This window comes from Euprymna scolopes, chromosome 44, assembly GCF_053919585.1.
Source record: "Euprymna scolopes isolate OS-2025 chromosome 44, ASM5391958v1, whole genome shotgun sequence".
Taxonomy (NCBI): Eukaryota; Metazoa; Mollusca; class Cephalopoda; order Sepiida; family Sepiolidae; genus Euprymna; species Euprymna scolopes.
In genome coordinates this window covers 53,694,155-53,718,008 of record NC_136525.1, presented here as the reverse complement: position 1 = coordinate 53,718,008, position 23,854 = coordinate 53,694,155, and the positions used below count along the sequence as shown (strand labels likewise).

The 23,854-nt window shown below is 31.1% G+C and overlaps 1 protein-coding gene across 7 annotated transcripts in view; it reads left to right on the top strand.

Moving 5' to 3' along the window:
- Positions 1-1,832: 1,832 nt before the first annotated feature.
- LOC145268614 (protein phosphatase 3 catalytic subunit alpha-like) overlaps positions 1,833-23,854 on the top strand; it is a 435,971-nt gene continuing 413,949 nt past the window's right edge. For all 7 annotated transcript variants that reach the window (XM_080124090.1, XM_080124087.1, XM_080124089.1 and 4 more), the window contains exon 1: positions 1,833-2,027. In XM_080124090.1, the coding sequence (XP_079980216.1) occupies positions 1,979-2,027 (49 nt within the window). In that variant the 5' untranslated portion in view covers positions 1,833-1,978. The remainder of the gene's footprint in view (positions 2,028-23,854) is intronic.

The following is a 23,854-nucleotide window of genomic DNA, read 5'->3' as shown; positions in this document are numbered from 1 at the left end:
TAACATGTTTTATTAATTCTTTGTACTTATATATATATATATATATATATATATATATATAAGTTATGAATATATATATATATATACATACATATATATACATATATATATATATATATATATATATATATATATATATATATATATATATATACGAATTCTCACGAGAATTAAACGCAGAATATTATGTGTAGCTTAATTGCCATACATATTTTCATAGCTTACTACCTAGCTCTACCTATGTATTAAGCACTGTTGAAGTAAATACTGAAAATCTACGCATAAAATTATATTTTTGTATATTAATTTATGTGATTAAATGAAGTAATATATATATGTGTGTGTGTGTGTGTGTGTGTGTGTGTGTGTGTGTGTGTGTGTGTGTGTGTGTAACTATGGAGAATATTATTTCGATACTTTTCATCATATACAAAAAGAGAAACCCTCCTCTCTCTTTCTTTCTCTATTTCTCAAGCTCATACTCTCTCTATCCACGTACAGTACTGTTTCGTTGTATCACTACTCATCAAGGCGGCTAGACTAGCAGCACCTTTCCCTAGCGTGCGCACACACACAAGAGGTAATCCAGAAAGGGAGATTCTCTCTCTCTGTCTATCTCTCTCTGTCTCTGTCTCTGTCTCTGTCTCTCTCTCCCTATATATATATATATATATATATATATATATATATATATATATATATATATATATATATATATATATACCCTTCAGTTTCTCTCTCTTCTCTCTTCAAAGATATATATATATATATATATATATATATATATATATATATATATATATATATATATATATATATATACAAGAATTTAATAAAACATGTTGAAAGCACTTTAGCAAGAGTCAAAAACATTTTTCGAAAAAGAAAACACAGATAATATATATATATATATATATATATATATATATATATATATATATATATATATATATATATATATATATATATATATATATATACACACACACACACACACACACACACGCAAGAAAGAGGTAATGTTGAAAAAGAGAGACCCTCCCGTCTTTTTTTCCTCATCTCCTCGTCTTTCTCTCTCTCTCTCTGCCTTCAACAACACATGTAAGCGGAGGTCGGTGCGCGCGAGATTTTTTTGGATGCTGCTCCTGCTGCTGCTATTATGCAAATGAGATGTTATTTACGCCATATTGAATGTCTAGGGGGTCTTGCTTCTTCTATCTGCTCCCTGTCCTTTTTGCTGGGGTGACCACTAAAAAAACAAAAAAACACTGCGGCCACAATCGGAGACCCAAATACTTGAAATTCGTGCCTGTTGGGGGGGCACTACCACCACAGACAGAGGTTTTTTAAAAAAAGGGAATAAGTCGCGTTATAGCCATTACTAAAGAAAGTCACAATACCACCCCAAAAAGAAAGAAAAAAAAAACAAAAGGAAAAATAATTTAATTACAAAACCAATAATTTATTTTGGAAGCCATATTTACGTTTAAATTGTTTTTCGAGTCAAGAAAAATAATTTAAATCCATAATTAACGTAAAAAGGAAAAAAATAATCTTCACTTGAAAAACGAAATTCATATTTCCTTTTTTTTCATACAACCGTATTAAAATATATATATAAAAATATATATATAGATATATATAAAAGAAGAAAAAAAAGAAACGAAAAACGAAATTTAAATTTCTGTGTTTTCATGTAATCTACTTGGGGAAAAAAATATATAAAAAAACGGAATTGTATGAAAAAGAAACGAAAAACGAAATTAATATTTTGAAACGCCAAAGTAAAAAATATCCTCTGTAAAAAAAGGAAATTATTTGAAAATCCTAAAAAGAAAGAAAGAAAAAAAAACCTTTGCAAATTTGAAGAAGAAAAATTTACATAAAAAAAGGAGCAACAATTACCGTTTATTATTTTTCTCTTTTTAAATAAAGAGAAATAATATATATATATTTACTTATATATACAAAAGAGACGATGACGACCACAGATTGTAAGATGTCAACGACGGATCGGGTAATAAAAAGTAAGTATTATTTTTCTTTTCATAAAATAAATAATCATTTTTATTTTTTATATATATATATATATATATATATATATATAATATATGATTTGAAAGTGTCTATTAAGTGAGGGATCATTTTCTAATTTATTTAATCACGCAGATTCATCCCCCAATTTAAATCCAAGTGCGATCACAAAGTGGGGGATCTGTTCGTAATAAATTTCATTACCAAAAATTGATATATATATATATATATATATATATATATTTATTTCTATTGTGTGGCCACAAAGTGGGGGATCGATTTGAAACGTTTTCCGCTACTCAAAGTGAACCCCCTCTTTTGATGTCACTTTGCCGGACGCTAAGTGGGGGGTCAGTTTGCAATGTAATTTATCACCGAATGTGGACCCTGATTTTTCTTGTTTTGTTCTGCAATTTTTAAAAGTTAAAAAAAAAAAAGAATATATACCTTTTAAGATATTTTATATTTAAATATATATATATATATTATGAATATTTCTACTTTTTTAATATATATATATTTATATATATATATATATATATATATATATATATATATTTTTCTATCACCTTTCCTTAAATTCAAATATTTCAGATTTAAAAACTGGGCTTGATTTTTATATATTAATAAATTGTTTCAGTTTATATAATATATATATATATATATATATATATATATATATGAATTATGATGTAATTGTAATATATATGTGTGTGAGAGGAGGAAGGAGAAAACATTTATTTTATATAAATATAATAATTAAGAAAAGAACCTTGGTAGAAGCTTCCATACATTCATTTTGGACATTTGTGCGTTAATAGACTAAAACATGTAACTATTGCTAAATTATGAAAATATTTAATTTTATTTAAATTTCCTTATCCCCCCCCCAAATCGTATTTTAACGGTTTCAATACTTACAAGAATGTTTTATGTTTAAAAAGGATGCGATTTTTATCAAAGTATCGTGTTAGATTCACACACACACACACACACATATATATATCTGTGGCAATATATTTTCTTATAATATATACCAATCCTTATTTAAGGAGCTCAATGTAATTACAGAGCAATATAGTGAAGAATTGAAAAAAGACGATATTCTGAAGTTCACGTTGACCATCTTATAATTTATTCCATTAATTCAGTTGACATTTACTATTCTTGGCAGTATCTGTTTCGTAGCGCAAAATCAATCGCTTAATTATTATAGCAATTAGTGATTGATTTTGCGCTACGAAACAAATACTGTCAAGAATTGTAAATGTCAATTGAATTAAAGGAATAAATTGTAAGATGGTCAACATCATGAACTTTGGAATATAGTCTTTTGAGATTTATTCACTAATATATATATATATATATATATATGATAATTTGTGGAATTTTTTTTTTTCAATTATATTTCACCTTTTTTTTATGTCAATTATGAAGCTCAATGTAACTACAGAGCATATAAGAAACAAATTACAAAAGTCTATATTCCAAATTTCATTTTGCGCTACGAAACAGATACTGTCCAGAATTGTAAATGTCAGCGCAATTAAAGGAATAAATTGTAAGGTGGTCAATATCTTGAAATTTGGAATAGTCTGTCATTTATTTCTTATATATATCTATCTATCTATTTATTAAGTTTATATAAACAAATATTACATAGTCGCTGCTACAGTACACTGCTTTTGCTTTTTATATTGAGCAGTTAGCACTCCTAATAACCTCGTTTTAATTCGTGAGTTTTTTCTTCTGAATACCTTTAAATTATATATATATATATATATATATATATATATATATATATATATATATATATATATATATATATATATATATATATATATACACTAACATTTCAGCCCGGCGTTGCCAGGGTTTTTGGAGGTGTATGTTGAGCAAAAAAAAAAAAAAAAGCTATCAATTTTTTCAGCTTTGACCCCTATTATGACCCCTTAACATTTATTGTTTTGGGCTCAAATCAAGTTATTAAGTTAGATCCATGTCCAAGGAACCTATATCTAAAATTTCAAGTGTTTAGACCCAAAATTGTCGGAGGAGTTTGGTAGAGTTCTCAAAGGTTAAATCGTTGAACTTTGACCCCTTAACAGCCAAATTTCTGCCCGAAAACCGATCACAAAGATTTTCCCAGATCTCAGTACCCTGTATATCAAATTTCGAGTCTGTAGACTTAAAATTGACAGTTATTGTGTAGTGAAATGTACACAGACACACAGACAGACACGTTCACTTTTATTTATATATATATATATATATATATATATATATATACTATTCTTTCAATTTACTCTTATATTGTACCTACTTTTAATATTACTTAATTACTATTTACCATTATTATTCTATTCTCATTTCTTATCTGAATGTTATTAAGCCAGTTTATATTTGCATTTTGTATAATTCTGGCCCTTCTCTTCTGATGAGAAGCATTTAGCTTCGAAATGCCATGGCCTCAAGCATTTTTGCCACCGCGCTATTTTCAAATTTTTAGGTTAAATTCAAGCTTCACGATATCTTTTTTTTTTTTTTTTTTTTTTTTTTTAAATTAGGTAAAAGCACAGAATAGTTACAAAACAACTTCCTCTCCCCATGTTAAGAATGGCTTTCAAAAGTGTGCAAGTTCAGAATTAAATTTTTTTTATTCTTTATCTTATTTTTTATATTTAGTTTTTTTTTTTTTTTTTACAACCAGCCCCAGCGTAGTATAAACACCCCAACTCCCCATGTCAAGAACGGGTTTCGTATTAATCCCTCCCCCACCTCATTTTAAGAACGCCTTTCGAGGTTGGAGGGGGGTGTTTATTCCGAAAGCCGTTCTTAACATGGAGAGTTGGGTTGGGGTGTTTATAACACAGCGGGGCAGTCGGGGCACGTCGTATTATTCCTCCTCTTTCATTATATTTTATTTTTAAAATCTGTGTTATAGGAGAAATAACAAATTCCGTGTGCAATGAGCATAGTTGTATTCACTGAACACTATTTCGATTGTACACCGATACTTTCGGTTTCACAGAAAATGTATAGTGCCAAATAAATGGATGCATGCATTAAGGGGCTACTATTTGGGATGATGTGTAGGAAAGATTAATAAGATGTTGGTTTACATTATATTTAAACTTCTGCATATCAGTACAGTCGAGGAAACAGGTAGCAGGAGGGGAATTCCAAAGTCTAGCTGTTCGAGGGGAAAAACTATTAGAGTAGAAAGTTTTCTGGCATTTAGGGACCTCAACAGCGAAGGTGTGAGATTATGTATATTTCACAGGCAACTAGAGACTCCTTGATACTTCCTCCTTCAGAAGAACCGATTCTCAATCATCCTAGGGTAAATGCCGTAGAACAATATCTATTTATGGCGTCAGAATGTGTTGAAAACTGAAAAGAATTTAATAAAGTGCTCGATCGCAAATGTGAGCGCTAAAATACGAATATATATATATATATATATATATATATATATATATATATATATATGTGTGTGTGTTACATATTTCAGATTGCTATAATTTCATTTAGTGAAACCATGGTACGCATCTAAAATATGTAAAATAGTTTTTATATAAATAATTTGTGTATATAATTCCAGATGAATATTTGCCACGGGTGAAGAAGCACTGAAAGCATAACCCATGAAGTTTTAACAGGATTAATACAAGAGTGCTCAATACCGAAGTAGAGCCAAATGTACTTTTTATTTGTTTTACACAAGCATTTATGTCGCTACACATTCATGAGCATGTTTCTGACTGACCGAAACATGCTCATGTATGTACCGTGGGGTCTCTATTTCGAATCTCGCTAGATTTAGCCACTCTGATGAGTCGTAGACGACGAAACACGTGTCAGTGGATAATTATATTTAAAATAATATATATATATATATATTCGGACGATATCAAAACATCGTTAAACTCACTACTCGTTCAAGCAGCCGCCAATAGCGTAATGGTTAGGAGCCTTGACTGCCGTACAAACGGTCGGGTTTCAATCCTGGCTTGTGGTAGTTGCCTGTCTAGCCGCACTAATGAGCTGTGAAACAGCGAAACAGTACTGTATGTGGATGACTATATATATATATATATGCAATTAATGAGCACTTCATACCTGTTTTAGCTTCGTACATCATCATATGTCTAAATTTAACGATTCCTTCATCCTTCAATAATTTTTTTTTCTTTTTTCTAAATAATTAGTCATACTAGCAGGTCGCCCGGCATGGCTCGGTCGTAAAATACGCTTAAATATATTTTGATTAATGCAGACTTCGTATTTAATATATAATATTGGACCCAATAAAAAATAAAAATTGACTTGTGCGCTGCCACCGAGAATCGAAACTAAAACATTTAGCTTACGATTTACTTTTTTCCTTAAACCTGAACCTAAAGCTATTACGTTACGCATGCATATTCGTAATGCCGTCGTTCGACCTGCACTTGGCAAATTCCATTTCATTAGTTTTCACACTTTCTGCATCCATCTCTATAATCCAAATATAAAGTTTCGCATGGGTTCGAATACCCTATATATTAAGTTTCATGTCTGTAGACCAAAAACTGACAGGAGTTTCATAGGCAAACTTTTCAAAACGAATGTATATATATGCATGCATAAATATATATAGAAAGAGGTTTGTGTTTACTATAACCTTTTACGCAAATATTGCGGAAGTATAAATCATGTAGAATATTTGCATGAATATAATTACACGTAATAGTTGACTAAAGATGATTATCTCATAAGAAAACCGAGAACCCCCCCCTCAAAAAAAAAAAACTGATGGGATATTAATTCGTGAATGTTTAAAAGAATGTGCAAATTAGCTTTTGTAGATGAACGACCGAAGAACGACCCATATACAACGAAGTTGTATTTTCTTTTTAATTAGTTATATTTTTTTGAGGGAGAATTCTAGAATTATTACGAAAAAAAAAAAAAAAAAAAAATTCAAGACAAGAGCTCAATATTTATATTTTTATTTTCAGAAATTTAGATGAGCCATCTATGTATCGGTTTCAAACCAGATATAAGGGAACCGTTTTAGGTCCCAATATCAAGCTTTCTTCAGCCGATCTATCTTATCTGACAGATAAATTTCTGAAATATATATGTGTGTATTATGAAAATAACTATGGCATTTAAGCTACACAGAATTTAAAAAAACTTTTACGTTAATTGATTATAGCGCTATTATTTCAGCACGGTCCGTATTCTGCATAAGTACCGTGTGTTTATTAAAGCGTGGGTGTGGACAGCTTCTCTTTCTATTTCGTGAGTTGGGGGAAAAATGTAAGAGGCAGAGGCTGTCCACACCAAATTGAAGCTAAATTACGTTCTATCGCACACCTGTGTCGATTAACCATTCGTACCAGCGGTTTTTGTCGTTTTGGCATGCTAACCATCGATATCTAGAGACCAACCAACCGCTAACGAAAGGGGCAGTATCCAAACACTTATTGCCCCGGAAACCGCCGGTACAGATATCTAATCGGCATAATTTTGTATTACGGCAAGCCAAAAAGAATACCGGATTCGGCAGCAAACGGTGTTTGATCAGATTTAGTTTAGACTTCCTGTTTTTGGTGGCTTACTTTTCTAGTTCAAGTTTTGTATTTTTATTTATTAATTTATTGAATTTGCTATGCGAAATTAAAGATAATGTTAAGAATGGATTTCTAAATATAAACACTGCTAAAATCTATTTACAAAGCCATTCTTAACACAGGGAGGGCCTTTGTTGACTATTCTGTGCTTGCATCTAACAATTTAGTGAATAAAATGAATGTTGGAAACTGAAACTCGCTTATATTACGAATGAAGTTTAATATCAGGAACTAAATCTGACAACACTGTTTGCTACTAAGTTTGAGTCAATTCGTGTTCTGATTTGCCGATATCACTTGACATTATTTAGTGTATTTATTTATTGTAACTTTTTGGGTACTTGTTTAGTTCAATCGAAACATAAAAAAATGAAAATATTAAAAAATATATATATATATATATATATATATATTGTACGTACCCGTTATGGCATAAAGTTTTCATACCAAAAAAAAAAAAAATCACTTAATTTGATCAAGTATTTCTTTTTATATATATATATATATATATATATATATATATATATATATATATATATATATATATATAGAGTGAAATCAAATTTTAATGAGATCTCGTATCCCGCAATCTTACCTATTTCGCAGACGAGGAGGGGGTGTTTTTAAACGAAGAAAGTGATTGACAAAATGAAAAAGGGATTAAAAAAGGACAGAAATTCTGTAAAACAAGTGGGGGAGGGGGGGGGAAACCCTGAATTATTTTTCTAAGTATTTTTTTTCTGCCCATGTTTCAAAATCTCGTCAAATTTTGCCAAACGCGGCGATTAGAGTTATCTCCCCTGCTGCCCCCTTCCCCCTCCTCGTCCGCAAAATGCGCAAGATGGACGCGAGACGATCGATCTCATTATCATTTGATTTTCCTATGTAAAAAAAAAAAAAAAAAAAAAAAAAAAAAAAACTTTATCAAATTAATTATTTTTTTTAAAAATGAAAACTTTATTCAATAACGCATATGTATAATATATGCTTTCAATATTTTCAGTTTTTTTTTTTTTTTTTTTTTTTTTTAATGTTTTCATTAAACTAAACAAGTACGGTTTTTGCCAATCTTATTTTTTGTATACCGATGAGAACTTGTCAAAAAAATTCATCTGACAGACTCCAAAAATGTTAATTTTTTTTTTGATCAATGTCAAGTTTCTTTCCAACTCTTCCAAAAACTTTAAAATGATGACTTCTACAGGTTTTCGGTGGTGCTGAAAACGAATATCACATTTAAATTTGGGGCAGATAAGTAGTTTTCATGATATGAAGAAATTACTTTTTCAAAAAGTGGGGGATCACTTTCCTATATAAATTTAACGTAAAATGAGCGCCCACTTTCTAACCACCTAGTAATTTCTTCATACCATAAAACAAATTTAACGGATTCATTTTCAGCACCCCTGAAAACCGGCGCTGTTTTTTACTAAGAGATTCGTTCATCTTTTTCGTAATTTAGGACGCTAATTATGCTGCCAGTAAGCTTACACGACGAGCGGTTTACAAATATATATATATATTTTTTTTTAGGTTGGTATTCAATTATAGAACTTGTATAGGTTTTAACAGGTGCTTCTGTAGTTTAATTAACCGTTTTTCGGTAAGTAACGTACCGACATTAACCGAGCAGAAGAATCTTTTAATATTTCACAAAAATTCTGTTTACATTAGGGGACGGCCGCCACAACATCACCCGCCCCTCCACACCCCTAATGTAAACAGAATTTTTCTGAAATATTAAACTGCAGAAGCACCTGTTAACAACTATACAAGTTCTATAATGAAACAAAAGAACGAAAAACAAAAGTGTCTTTGTAAATTTACTGACAGCATAATTAGCGTCCTAAATCATGAGATGAAAAAATGAACGAATCTCTTAGTTAAAAAAATAAAAGAAAACAGCGCCGGTTTTCGGGGTGCTGAAATGAATATCCCAGTTAAATTTGTTTTATGATATGAAGAAATTACTAGGTGACCAGAGAGTGGGTGCTCATTTTACGTTAAATTTATATAAGAAAGTGATCCCCCACGTTTTGGAAAAGTAATTTCTTCATATCATGAAAACTACTTACCTGTCCCAAATTTAAATGTGATATTCGTTTTCAGCACCATCGAAAACCTATAAAATTAGTCATTTTAAAGTTGTTTGGCGATTTCGGAAGAAACTTGACATTGACCTTTTTTTTTCTTTTTTTTTTTCTTTTTTTTTTTTTTAATATAACGAATCGTTTTTAAACGATTGATGGGAAATCGTAGACATTACGTAATTGATATCGCAAGTTTTAAATACTCTCGGGTTATCTGCCCCCTCCTTTTTTTTTTTTTTTCAAGATGGCGATGCAAGACGGTCTTGTTCATACAATTTGATTTTTTTTTTTTTAGTTTAAAACAAACAAACAAAAACTGCTTAATCAATTTACGTGAATTTTAAAATGTTACATTCTCGTTCTGTGACGGATACGTACATCATTTTTGTTTTTTAATTTAGGTTGAACTGTGGCCTCGACCTATTTTTTTTTTTTTTTTTTAACATCTCAACATGAGAATTTCTACGGAACAATTATTTCTAAATTAGAAGAAAAAAAATCTAATTGTGACAGATTTAATTTTTAGATTTTGTCAAATTTAAGGTGCAAATAAATTGTCATGATTATATTGAAGATTTCAGCTTTAAAATGGATGACATCAAAATGTTACACGCCTACAGTTTATAAACTGTTATGCTTTTTAAATGGGATTGCCTAGTTAAATTCATTTGTTAAATTGTTAGGTGAAAGTAAACAATAGTTGACCCCCCCTCCCAAGTTAAGAACGGCTTTCTAAATGTTATTTCAACAAGGTGCGTGAGCTGCAGAAGTAACGATTAAATGATTGAACCAACATTTTGAAACGGTATCTTTACTACCAGTCTTATAATATGAAACTGGCACTGAATTGAGTAAAGATACTGTTTCATCTAAAAGCTGAAATCTTCAATATTAACCATGCCACATTTATAAATGTCCTTTTTGAAGGTATAATGTAGCTAAACTTAAGGATATCAACGTATCTTTATAATTGAGGTCCTTTATTCCTTAGGTACTTGTACAGTTTAATCAAGACATTAAAAAATGAAAATATCGAAAAAAAAAAAAGGGTTATATTGTACGTATCCGTTATGGAATGAAGTTCTTGGAAAAAAAATTCACTTAATTTCATCAAGTAATTTTTTTTTTTTTTTTTTTTTTTTTTTTTACAGCGAAAAAACAATACCGATCAAAAGGTTCGATTTTTAGGAAGAAAAGCTAGTATTAAATATGGGGAGGGAGTGTCGGCGCTTTAACTGGAGTTATCTCCCCGTGGCGTTTCTAAACTCCAAACAAAAATTAAGAAATCAAAAATGTCTGCCTTCAATGCGCTCTCATAAAAACGTGTTTTTTTTTCCGCTGTAAAAAAAAAAAAAAAAAAAAAAAAAAAAAAAAATTTCACTTAGTTTGAGTAGATTTTAAGTGAAATTTTTTTTTTTTTTTTTTTTTTTTTTTTTTTCGGAGATCTTCAGTCCAAAACGGATATGTACAATATAACCTTTTTTTTTTTCCGATATTTTCATTTTTTAATGTCTTTATTAAAATGTACAAGTGCCATTCCTTTTTATTAGTTTTAGTCACATTTTGTGTGAAAATCAAATTTTTAGTAAAATTCTAAATTTAAAGAAAAATAAGGGAGTTTTTTTTTTTTAATTATTCTGTACTTTCACCAAACAATTTGATAAAAAGATATTGTAAAACTTGAATTTATCTTGAAAATACGATTTTAAAAAATGGCACGGTAACATAATTACATAAACACCATATTTTTGGATGATTATTTTTTTAAAATAAAATTTTTTTTTTTTTTTTTTTTTTACATGGGGGTCACCACTTATCAAGGCCCAGGAGCCACTCGGGAATAAGGGTTATTGTGTGCACACTAATCAGTGCGATAGTATCGTAGTAATAGTATTGGAGATTTGATAAGGTGTCATTACTTAAGGGGGCGGTTCATCAAGATTTTGTGTTTCTAGACTTTTAATTCAAATTTGGCCATGTTTTTAAAATTTGGCCATGTTTTAAAATTTTCTTTCAACATGTTTTTTTAAAAATACAAATGTCAAAATTTTAAAATGCAATTACACACACAATAACTTTTTTAAATTAAAGAAAATACAAGTTAAACATCTGTCTATATTAAAAAAAATTTTTTTTAATTTTTAATGAATTTAAAAGCAAAACGAATTGTTTAAAACGTCTAAAAGCATGGCCTTGATTTATATTGTAAAAAAAAAAAAAAAAAGTTAAAATTAGAATTTTTATTTCAGGGCAAAACATACCTTTAGTTTTTATTTTATTCAACATTTGGGAGAAATATTTGAATGAATTGTTTATAAAAATATTAAATTTTTGTAACTCCTTAAATAATTTTTTTTTTCTGTTAATAAAAAAGCAAATCTAGATTATTCACAATAAAAAAGAAATAAAAATTAATGTATTAAATTTATTTAATAAATTTTCTAATCAATTTTCTGGTTAGGTTTCTTCTTAGTTTAAATTATAGAAAATATTAAAAAATGAAATTTAATTTAAATTCCTTTGTGAAATTCTTAATCTAGATTTTAGTTTTTAAACTAAGAATCTGATTTTCAATAATTACACGTTAAAGTTAGAAAATATTTACAAATAAATTAGATTCGTAATTAAAAAAAAAAAAAAAAAAAAAAGCGTTACAGAAATGATTTTCAAGTTTGAATAAAATGTTTACTTAAAAATGGCATAAAATTTATTTAGACAAATTTCAATTTCATAAAATAATTTTTTAGACTTAAGATCACAGCGTAGTAACTGTTCTGATGATTATACTTAAGTTAATTTGTTCCGAGTTAATATAGAGGAAACCCTTTTATACTAAGGCAATTTTAATTTTGCAAGAGTGCCCCTTTTAGGGGAGCTGGTTTTTCCTCGCATTAAAAAACTACCTTGTGTCATATTTTACTCTCGTGGGGAAGTAAATAGACACCAGCAATGTAAGCAAGTGTGTGTGTGTGTGTATAATATGACAAAAGTCTATATTCCAAATTTCAAGATGTTGACCATCTTACCATTTATTCCTTTAGGTATGTTTGACCTGCACAATTCTTAACAGCGCCTGTTTCGTAACGCAAATCATTCATTTAATTAGTATATCAATCAATGAATTTATTTTGCCCTTAACTTCTCAGAAGAAAAAGCACTTATATATATATATATATATATATATATATATATATATATATAAATAAAATAAACTGGTAAAACTGTGCCCCCCCCCCCTTCAGCCACATATTTTGGCTAGCTTGGGAAGATATGAACTGCACTAACCCCCATAGATTACAATAATGCCTGAAAGGATATTATAAAACTGATAGACCACCCCCACCATCACCACCATCACTAACGGATGAAAATAATCATGGAAGCGTTGTATGAGTAATGTATATCTTATACTGCCCTCACCAAAAATGGAGGTAATACCAGGGAGGATCACCCCATAAAAGGAGAAGGTAATGCATGAGTATGGTATCATGGCAAGAGAAAAGATACTACACTACCCCATCTCTGTTTTAAAAAAAAAAAAAAAAAAAAAAAAAAAAGGTAGTTCCTGGGAAAATGGTCTCATAACAGATACGACGTTACACCCCTCCCCATTAAAAGGACGACGTAATACCTGGGATAATTCCTCCCATATTCTTAATAAGGGATTAATTACTAGGAGGACGGTCTTATGAACTCGCTCCTAATTAAAATATATAAATTCAGGTTTTTGTTTTATTTGACCAAGATCGAAGTGTAGTATTTGTTTTTGGCATCCAGCGACATCAGACGTTTTGCATTTGTCAAACATTGCATGTATGAATTACAAAGGAATTAAAAGAATATTTATTAGAAGTTGGGTGCTTGTTTACTTACAATCACACTTATTCAAAAAAATTTTTTTAAATTGTAGAAAAATCTTTGTATGTATATACCCGTCACGGAATGAAAATGTCATATTCCAAAAATCATATGCATTGATCAAGTAGATTGTTTTAACTAAGAAAATCAAATCCTATGATTAAGCGAGACGTAGGGTTTTGATCGACCATAATGTATAAGACAACTCAATTCGAACTATCGAGATTAAAATTAGCCTTATAATGGATGCATTTAGTATCAAAATCGTTAAATATCATAAATTTTTATTTTCTTTGTTAAAAAAAAACTACTTCGTTAATTTGTGGTTTTTGGAATATGACATCTTAGTTCTGTTGTTTTTGTGTGTGTGCAATTCTAAATTTGTTAAAAAAGAAATGCAAATTAGGAATACATATCTTTGTGGTCGTTTGCAGATTATTATATATACAGTATTTCAAAATCTTATGGCGTCACATAGAATTAAACACAATCTGTTTTGATGCTAATAGTTAGGGTGGAAGAGTAAAGAATTGTCAGGCATTTTTTTTTTTTTTAGCATAACAATTCTTCACGAGAAGGAAACACCGACAATTCTGTAGTTTAATTGCAATATAATTCCATAATTTACTACCTAGCTCTACTTGCATATTGAGCACATACTTACCCGGCTTGGGGCCTGGGCAACAAGTGTCAAGCAAAGACCATATGTGGGGGAAACCCCACATATAAGTTATTGGTCAATGTAGGGGCAACCCTTCATACCAATTGTCACTATCCAGCTTCCCTACTCCCCGGGGAGCTGGTCCCCATTTTCCCAATCTGTCCACATTAAAAAACGGCCTGGTGCCTAATTTGCTCAGTGGGGAAGCAAATAAATACATACTCACATATTGAGCACTATTATTGATATGTAAAATATATATTCCTATAACATTTGATATGGATACATGAAGTGTGTGTGTGTGTGTGTATATGTATATATATATATATTGATTGATTGAGATTGTCGGACTGACTTCCTCATCTTGGTTGTTATTATCACAACGTTTCGGCCATTTTGCCCTCCGGACTTCGTCAGGTGTTTTGTATCGAACTGGGGAACCGTTTGTTAGGAGTCTCGAACCCAACCCTTTATTATTATTACGGGGGTACCGTGTTTGGACTCCAGCTAGGCTTTGGGACATAGTCGCTGATTCTCTGTTTTGAATGTTACTTTTTCACTGCCTTCGTTTTGAACTCGGCACCTTTGGGTAACTGTAAACTTTGATACAACGTCTAGGACCACTCGGCCATATGCCACTACAGACAATTACTAATATATATATATATATATATATATATATATATATACACAAGTTAAATGAAAAAAAACCCCCACAAACTTAGCCCAATCTCCTAAATCTATTTCAACCTTCCATGGGCCTTTTCAAATGAGGAGAGCTAGTGAGGTTAGCATCTGTCTAAAAAAATCCATATTTATATGGAAGGTTATATCCGTAAAGGATAGTGATTTCTGTAGATCATTTTAAGTGGGAGAGCTCAATGCGTAGCAGAGACTAAAATTTTTTTTTTTTTTTTTTCAACTTGTATATATTATAGTAACTTGACGTTTCTCTACGGGGATGAAATGCAGAAGCCTCTATAATTTAGCTGACAAATATTTTCATAACGTACTACCGAGCTCTACTTCTGTACTGAGCACTGTTAAATTAAAATTGAAAAAAAAAAAAAAAAGATCCATAAATTCTTATATCTTTTCATATTTTATGTGAAACAATTTTTCGAGTTATTTTTGTTAAACAGTAAAACAAAATTATATTTTCAATTCATTTAAAAAAAAAAAAAATTATTTCGTAATAAATTGTAATTTCTTAAATTTCATTTTTTACATTTGTATTATTTGGATTCATCGGACTACTGTTCTCATCTTGAGTGTGATTTTCACGTTTCAGCCGATGTAACCTTCAGGCGTTATCTTGGCGAACTCTATATTCTTTCTGTCAAACTTCGCATGGATCCGTGGCATAATAGATAAAGTAGTTTGTTAAAATTCAGTTGTAACGTTGCTCTTCTGTAGGTTAGTCCTGGATATACCCTTAAACTATATCCGATGGTGAGACCCCAGCTTGCGGGTTTTGGGGAGTGTGGAGCCACCCTTTAATTGCCATTGCTCCCAGGTCCACTCTGACCCAGAGTGGTAGTACCTGTTAGGGTCCCAACTATAGGTTAAATAGAAACTGACTTGAAAAAAAAAACAAATATATTCTATTAAATTTTTTTTCTTCAAAATCACTGGATTCGGCATTAAATAACCTGAAAAGGGTTGATATGCCGTAAAACAACCAAGCAACTCTTCTAGAGGTTGAAAGTTCAATCCTCAGTGCAGGCGATACTAAGAATACGATTGTGAATTATTTAGGACTTCTATCCAGTCATGGCAGACGGAATGAGAGCATGCTACCTCCGTGATTAAATAAAAGGTTCTGTTTGAAATTTCTTGCAGATTCCAGAGTTTGACAGAAAAATTTCTGAGTTCGACAAGATACACCTGAAGAAGGTTGGAGGTTAGATCGACTGAGACAGTGCAAGAACAATACTCAAAATAAGAAGAGTAGTCCGAATAATATGAATAACGACTCCTCATCTCAAATTCAGAAACTTGAAATTTACATTTTTTTTTACATGGAAGTCACTACTTATCAAGGCCTGGAGGCCACTCGAGGATAAGGGTTATTGCGTGTACAGTAATCAATGGGACAATATTGTAGTAATCGTTAGTAACGGAAATTTGATAGTGTCTTAAAGGGGCAGTTCATCAGGAATTTGTTTATATTGAACTTGAAGACATCCAAGTTGTAGTCAGGTGGGAAACAGGCAAACGGAAGAGAGTTCCACAGGCGTGCAATTCTAAGAAAGGAGCTTTGTTCATGGAATCTGTTTTGATTTAGGCAAATGGGGAAAATTACTGACAGTGGTTTTAGCTAGACGGGTGTTTATCGTGAAAGATTGGTGAGGAGGGGACCAGAGATTGGAGCTCAGATGAGCACTTCTCATGGAAATAACGATAAAACGACAGGCTCGCAACGTCCCTTCTGTGGGAGAGAGGTTGTAGGGAAGAGAAAAGGGCATCCCTCACTAGGCTACGAAGTCTATTTAATACTCTGTCAAGGCAGGATAGGCTGTTTTTAGCAGCTTCTGCCCGGATATGGCAGCAGTACTCCATCCTCGTCTTTTAGGCATCTCCAAACCGTTGTGTAGAACGTCATTATTGTACACATTAAGTGACGTCATTTAGTATTTAAGTGGGAGAGCTCTGGGTCAATTTCTGTGGAAGAGCATTTATGCAGAAATTATGAATAAATAAAATGTACAATAAAGAAAATGGATAAAAAAAACAAAAGACTTACCTTTTGTAAAACAAATAGATTTTAATAACGAACTACACAGACGATAAAATTAATTTTAACCTGTTCTGTTGATACATGTATCTAAAGATACTGTTGCTTACAGGCCTCCGTACTTTTTTGGAAAAAAGGCGCAAAATTTGATTATCACCTCCTGTCATCTCTTCTCTTCTCTATATAAATAAAATGAACTCATTTTTTCCCGTCTGATTTTGACCTTAATAGGATTAAAAATCAAGATATTTCATGCAAATATAATATGCACAAACGGCAGAACAATATCTGAGGTGTGTTATAGGCTTATTATTTCTCAAATTCCTCGATAATCTTAGATTTCTATACTTTTTCTGCTGAGAAGTCACGGCCAAAATCGGTTAAGATCAATGGAAGTGGTAAAATATTTTCTCTCTAATAAATTCCTCCTCCCCCTGCCACCACTTTACACCGTTTGGGGATCGTTCACAAGGAACAGTTGAGAAGAGAACACCGGTTTGGCTTCGTAGTTCTTTCCTGTGAAGTTATTTAAAATCACTAAACTAAGCTGCAGTGCTCTGTGGCGTAGTGGTTAGCGTGCTGGACAATTCACATTATATTTTCACGTTCGCGCCGACCTACCGTAGTCGTTTTTTTTTTTTTTTTTTTTTACTAAACAACTGGAATAGACTTTTCTTGGTGGCCGAACTGTTAACGTTGCAGATGTTTTTTTTTTTTTTTTTTTTCACACTTTATTTTCCTACTTTTACTCATGACTCCGGGTTTGATCCTTCCTACTTACCTACCATAACATTTTTTAAAACTCCCCCCCCCGTCCCGGAAACAAACACTCCGGCAACGCCGGGTACCCCCGCTAGTTTTAAATAATCAAATCCAAACGGAATTTTTTTTTTTTTTTAGTCGATTTTGCTTTTGCAATTTTTATTATCTCAAGAGTCATATATTCTATTATTATATGAATATATTTTTTTATTATTAGAAACCTGTTCTATAAAAAAATCTGTTTAAACTTCATATCACGTTATATTTGAAATTAATATCGTTTAAAGCTTTTAAAAAATAATTACTTTTTAGAATTTTCTTTTTATTCAAACAATTGTTACTGAGAAAAAAATCATCTAGAAATTTTTTTATGTCCAATTTTATTTACAACTTTAAGGTTAAGTAAAAAAACAAGGATTTTATATATATATATATATATATATATATAACTATTTTTTAATTATTTGATCTTTTCAGCTTTAAAAAATGTTGAAATTTTTATCGACCGACATTTATTTTGTTTAATTTTCGTAACATTGAAATATCGGAGGGAGGCAGAACACTCCCGAAAATATTTCCTCTAGTATATTTAACGAAACCTACTTTTATTATGTAAGCTTACTTAATAATGACTAAAAATAGAAAATTTCAGGGAGATATAACGATTATTTGATTTTTTTTCTAGATTTTTAAAACATGGGTGTGTCTACAGCTTCAAAAACGTCACTGCATAGGAACGTTGTTTTAAAGCGTGGATAACGTAAACGATTTTTGTCTCGCATTTTCATTATTTTTGTATGCTGTAAAAAAAGATATATTAGTTTATTTCAAGCTTCTTTTAAATGGTAAAAAAGTTAGTATAAAATTAAATTACAGTTCCATCGTGTTACATACAGGGGGAGGTTAGAACTGGCGCGCGTTGGAGGTACCTACAGTCTTTCGTGCGAAAAAAAAAAAAAAGAAAAACACTTTCCTTTGAATGAAATTGTTTTAACGCAATTTTTATCTCCATTTTATTAAAAGTTCATCTGATTTTCGTTTTTAAAACTTCAAAATTGTTTTCAATTGTATACAGGAACTAATAAAATAAATATCACACTTATAATAATTTCATTTTTTTTTTGTTTTTTTTTTTCTAATAAATTTTGGATGAATCTTTTTTCGAAATAAAATTCTAATTTAATAATAAAAAAGAAACTCGACTAGCTATAACCACTATCATGTCCCCCCACTCTCTATTTGTGCCGAAATCTAAACGCAGATTCCATGAAGAAAGCTTCTTTTCCCGTTTGTGAAACTTTGTTCTGCTGACCTGCTTCTCAGCTGACCACAACATGATCGTTTTCAAGTCCAATGTAAACAAGTTCTTGAGTCATTCTACCCAGTTTCCACTACTATCGATCTGTTGTCTCGGTGATCATCATTAACCTTTATCCTCGAGTATCTTTCGGGACTTAATAACTGGTGACTTCCTTAAAAATAAAAATGATACCTCATTTTGTGGCCATTCTAAGTTTAGTGCAGTTAACCAATTGGTAAATTTTTATGACATGCCTCAGCGTATTATAAACACCCCAACCTTCCCATATTAAGAACGGCTTTCGGATTAAACATTCCCAACCTCGAAAGCCATTCTTAACATGGAGAGGTTGGGTGTTTATTCCGAAAGCCCTTCTTAACATTGGGTGGTTGGAAGTGTTTATACTACGCTGGGGCACGTCTTAAAAAGTACTAACCAATTTTTAAAACTTTTTTATTAACCCCAAGTCAGTGACAACACGCATAATCGCTTTAAAATAGTCCCGACCTCCAAATCAAACAAAATTTCTCCCATAGAAAAATAAATATTAACTGCCCTAAAACGCTAGAATGACCCGAATATTGGGTAATTTTACGTCAATCTCTATGCGAAACTGATCCCCCCCCCCACTAAATTCTAAACTATTTTTTCTTTGTCAATTTTTTCAGAATCTTCACATGTAATCGCCTTATAAAGTAGAATCAATTTCTTGTGAGCAGTGAGATTTATATAAATGTGAATTTTATAATAATACCTACTGCTGCTCTCATTTTGGTTGTTATATGCACAACGTTTCGGCCGATATAAGCTCCGATCTTCAAGTGCGTCTTTTTCGAACTCTTGATTCTTATAGTCAAACATACAGAATTTCGAACTGAACTCTTTAAACATTATTCAATCGACGAGGGGAAATTGTTCTCGTTTCGTCAGCCATTACTGGATAGAAGCGTTAGATAATTTCAATTTTTGAGGGGAGATTGAACTTTCAGTTTCCAGAGTACTGTAACTTAGGAGGACTGATTGATTGCTTCACACTTCAATTCAATCATGGTTGACGGAACGAGAACAAAATACCTCTGTGGATTAAATAAAGGGTTGAATTATAAACTCTATAGGTTGGACATTTTGGCAAGGAATGTAGTATCTGTTCTGACAGCTTTTTTTCCTCAGTTAGTAAAGGAGAAATCCTTCTAGACTGAGGTAATGTAATTTTAAAAAAAAATCTCAATTCAAAGCGTCTTTAGACATCTCCACAGATTAAAAAAACTGACCTTGTGTCTAACTTTGCCCTCGTAGGGAGGCAAGTAAATAGGGACATTAAGTAAATATTTCAGAGTCCTACAAGATACACCGGAAGAAGGTCGGAGATTATATCGGCCGAAAGCTGAGAACAATTGCCCGAATAATCCAAATTAAAATATCGATGGCGAGATTCCAAAAATGACGATAAATGATCCAGAAGATGTACTCTATGTATTTTTAACAAAAAATTGGCCACAATTTATTCTAAGATTTTGTTTTAAAATGGCGCACTCTTAATTGAAGATAAGGGAGATAATACAGTTTGTCATACTGAATTGGTCGCACAACTCTTTCACAATAAAACACACGTTAAGTCTATAGAATTCGATAAATTCTTTTTTGATTCTTCGAACTACTGTTCTCATCTTGAGTGGCATTTTTACAACGTTTCTGTTGATGTAACCTCCGACCTTCTTGTCGAACTGTGGAATGTTTCTGTCGAACTCTGGAATCTTGACGGAATTGATGAACTCTAATAAAACGAATACCCAATTCTCATCTCGGAAACGTCGATAGATTCTATTTTATTTTTTTTTAATAGTAATTACTTTTCTACTGGATTCTTTTTCGTAATTTGATTTAATCTAATTTCGACATGATACGTAAGTAACCTAGTGTTTTCACCTGAAATGCGTTTGTTGAAAAAGATCGATCTACACAAGCAGCATTTAAATGATTCAAATTTATAAATTTTTGCCATTTTTTTTTTTTGCATCGAAAATGTCTATTATCCTCTCCCCCTCCTAAAAACTGATCATTGGAACCAAATCTCCATTTATGGAAGACTGTATGCTTGTATATTGGCAATCATTAAAAATGCTGAATCGGTTCGGTTCACCCTTTGCCCCCAACGCTGCCGAGGAGCGGGTGGGGATCTTTTTTTTTTTTTTTTTTTTTTTTTTGTAACTTCTATAACGTCAATATCCTAGAAATTCCTTAAAATATATATATATATATATATATATGTTAAATTTGGTATTGTTTTTTTTTTTTTTTTTTTTTTTTTTCACGACCTGTCCCAAGTATATACCCCCCCCAACTACCCCATGTTAAGAATGGCTTTCGGAATAAATACCCTCCCAACCTCCCCATGTTAAGAACGGCTTTCGAGGTTAAGGGGGTGTTTATTCCAAAAGCCGTTCTTAACATGGGGAGGTTGGGGCGGGGGGGGGCACACGTTGTAAAAATTTACCTTAAATTTTAAGAGATTACTTGACCTATTTAACATGCAATAACCATTTATTTCCTGATGACACGAGGACAGAATGGGGAAACATTTTTGTTTTTTATGTCCAAATACGAGGATGCGCTGTTTTTGTATTTTTATTTTCATTTATGAAAATTTAATGGCGACCATTTTGGAAATACAAAGATGGTTACTCCTATCTTATGTGATCATTAAATGTTAGGTCTATATAGTAAACTGACCCCTCTTTTAAAGCCATTTATATATATATATATATATATATATATATATATATATATATATATAGGTAAATTTTGACGATGTGCGCCAGCGTATTATAAACACCCTAACCTTCCCCATGTTAAGAACGGCTTTCGAAATAACCCCCCCCCTCGAAAGCCGTTCTTAACATGGGGAGGTTGGGGGTGGGATTATACTACGCTGGGGCAGGTCGTAAAAAATACCCGTATTTTTTACTAGGATGTTGATATAATCGAACAAAAAAAAAAACATAGAATCCTCCCCCCCTTGATAGCGATAGTTGAACTTTTTTTTTTCTTTTTTTTGTAAAGATAAATTGTATGTGTAAGGTTTTTTTTTTTTAATAAAAGCAAAAATAATCGTAAATTTAATCGTGGTAGAACGAAAATGTCCATTAAAAAAAAAAAAAAAAAAAAAAGTAAATTGCTTAATGGAACGCAATCTCCATTTATGGAATAACAAATTTTATAAATCTGCGATGATTTTGAAATTGTTTTCACCTAAAATGGTAAAAAAAAATTATACATAAGTATAAATCTAATGACCTCATGAATTCTATCCTATAACGGTTCGATTTTAGTTAATAGTTAGAAAATAAATGATATTTTTGTAATTTTCGTTTTCAAATAACGAAACTAAAAGTGCGACCCGACTTTGTGTTCATCTTCTTTCCCGTTGAAAAAGAAGTGATTTTTTGTTGCTTTGCGTATCGCCTTTTTTTTTCTTCAGTTTAGCAATTTTTCTTCTGATAAAGCTAATGAAAAGTGCTGAACACACACACACACTGTGTGTGTAATATATATATATATATATATATATATATATATATATATAATGTGTGTGTGTGTGCGTGTTTATTTACACCTTGGGTGTATTCACTTAATCCATTACAGGTTGTTCCAATAAACGGATAAAAATGACCCGTTTATTGAAATAATAAAAAACAGCTCTACTAACGTATTGAGCACTTTTTCCTTGTCTTTTATCAAATATACCACCTTTATATATATATATATATATATATATATATATATATATATTCCAAAGTTCATTATGTTGACCATCTTACAATTTATTCCTTTTATTCAGTTGACATTTACACACACACACACACACACACACACACACACACACACACACGTGTGTGTGTGCGCGTTAAAATTATTCATATTCTTCTAGGATTGTCTCATAGAAAGTGTTTCTGTCACTTTAAAGGGTTTGAAATCGCTTTCGTGCATTACTTTTTTTTTCTTTCCCAATCCTTGTATAAAGGAAAGTCTGAATTCTGTCCGATTAAGTCAGAAACTACATAAGATACCCTTAGAAATCCGTCATCGGGTTCAGTTTGGATCTTAGCTGGAAAGAAGAAAAAAAAAATAATACTGCATTTATTCCAAATTAAACCGGGAAATGGGTTATATTATGTTGATGATATTTTATATTATTTAAAAATTGTACATCGGCGTCTTTCTGGTTGTTAAAATAATTTATATTGGTTTTTCTTGAAGAACCTCTGATCGAGCACTTTGTTTTCAACAACTAAATCGTGATGTATTAGTAGTACGAAAATATGCGGCAAAATTCTACCTGCCATATGTTAATTCACCCAAAAGTAACACTGAAATTCTACGTTTTTTAGGCGATTACATGTAAGTAGCCTGAAAAAAAAAATACGAGAGCGAAAAATAAAAGAATATTTGAGAATCATTTTCGTATATGCATTTTACGTAAAATGATCAAATTTCGAACCACTTTCTAACCCGGATAGCGTTTTAAGAACATAACCTGTTCTATTTTATTTTATTTTATTTATTTATTTATTTATTTGTAAAGAAAGATAAATTGTGCATAAAGAGATACCCTTTCGCTTAAACTGACGATTTAGTATTCAAAGAATTAAGAAAATGACAAGGATTGAAATAAAATTGAAAAATGATCACATGTCCCTAAATAATCAGTCGAAGTTGTATTACATTTTTATATAAACTGATCCCTCACTCTAAATTCTACACCATTAGTTTTGTTTAACTAGCATAAGGTGT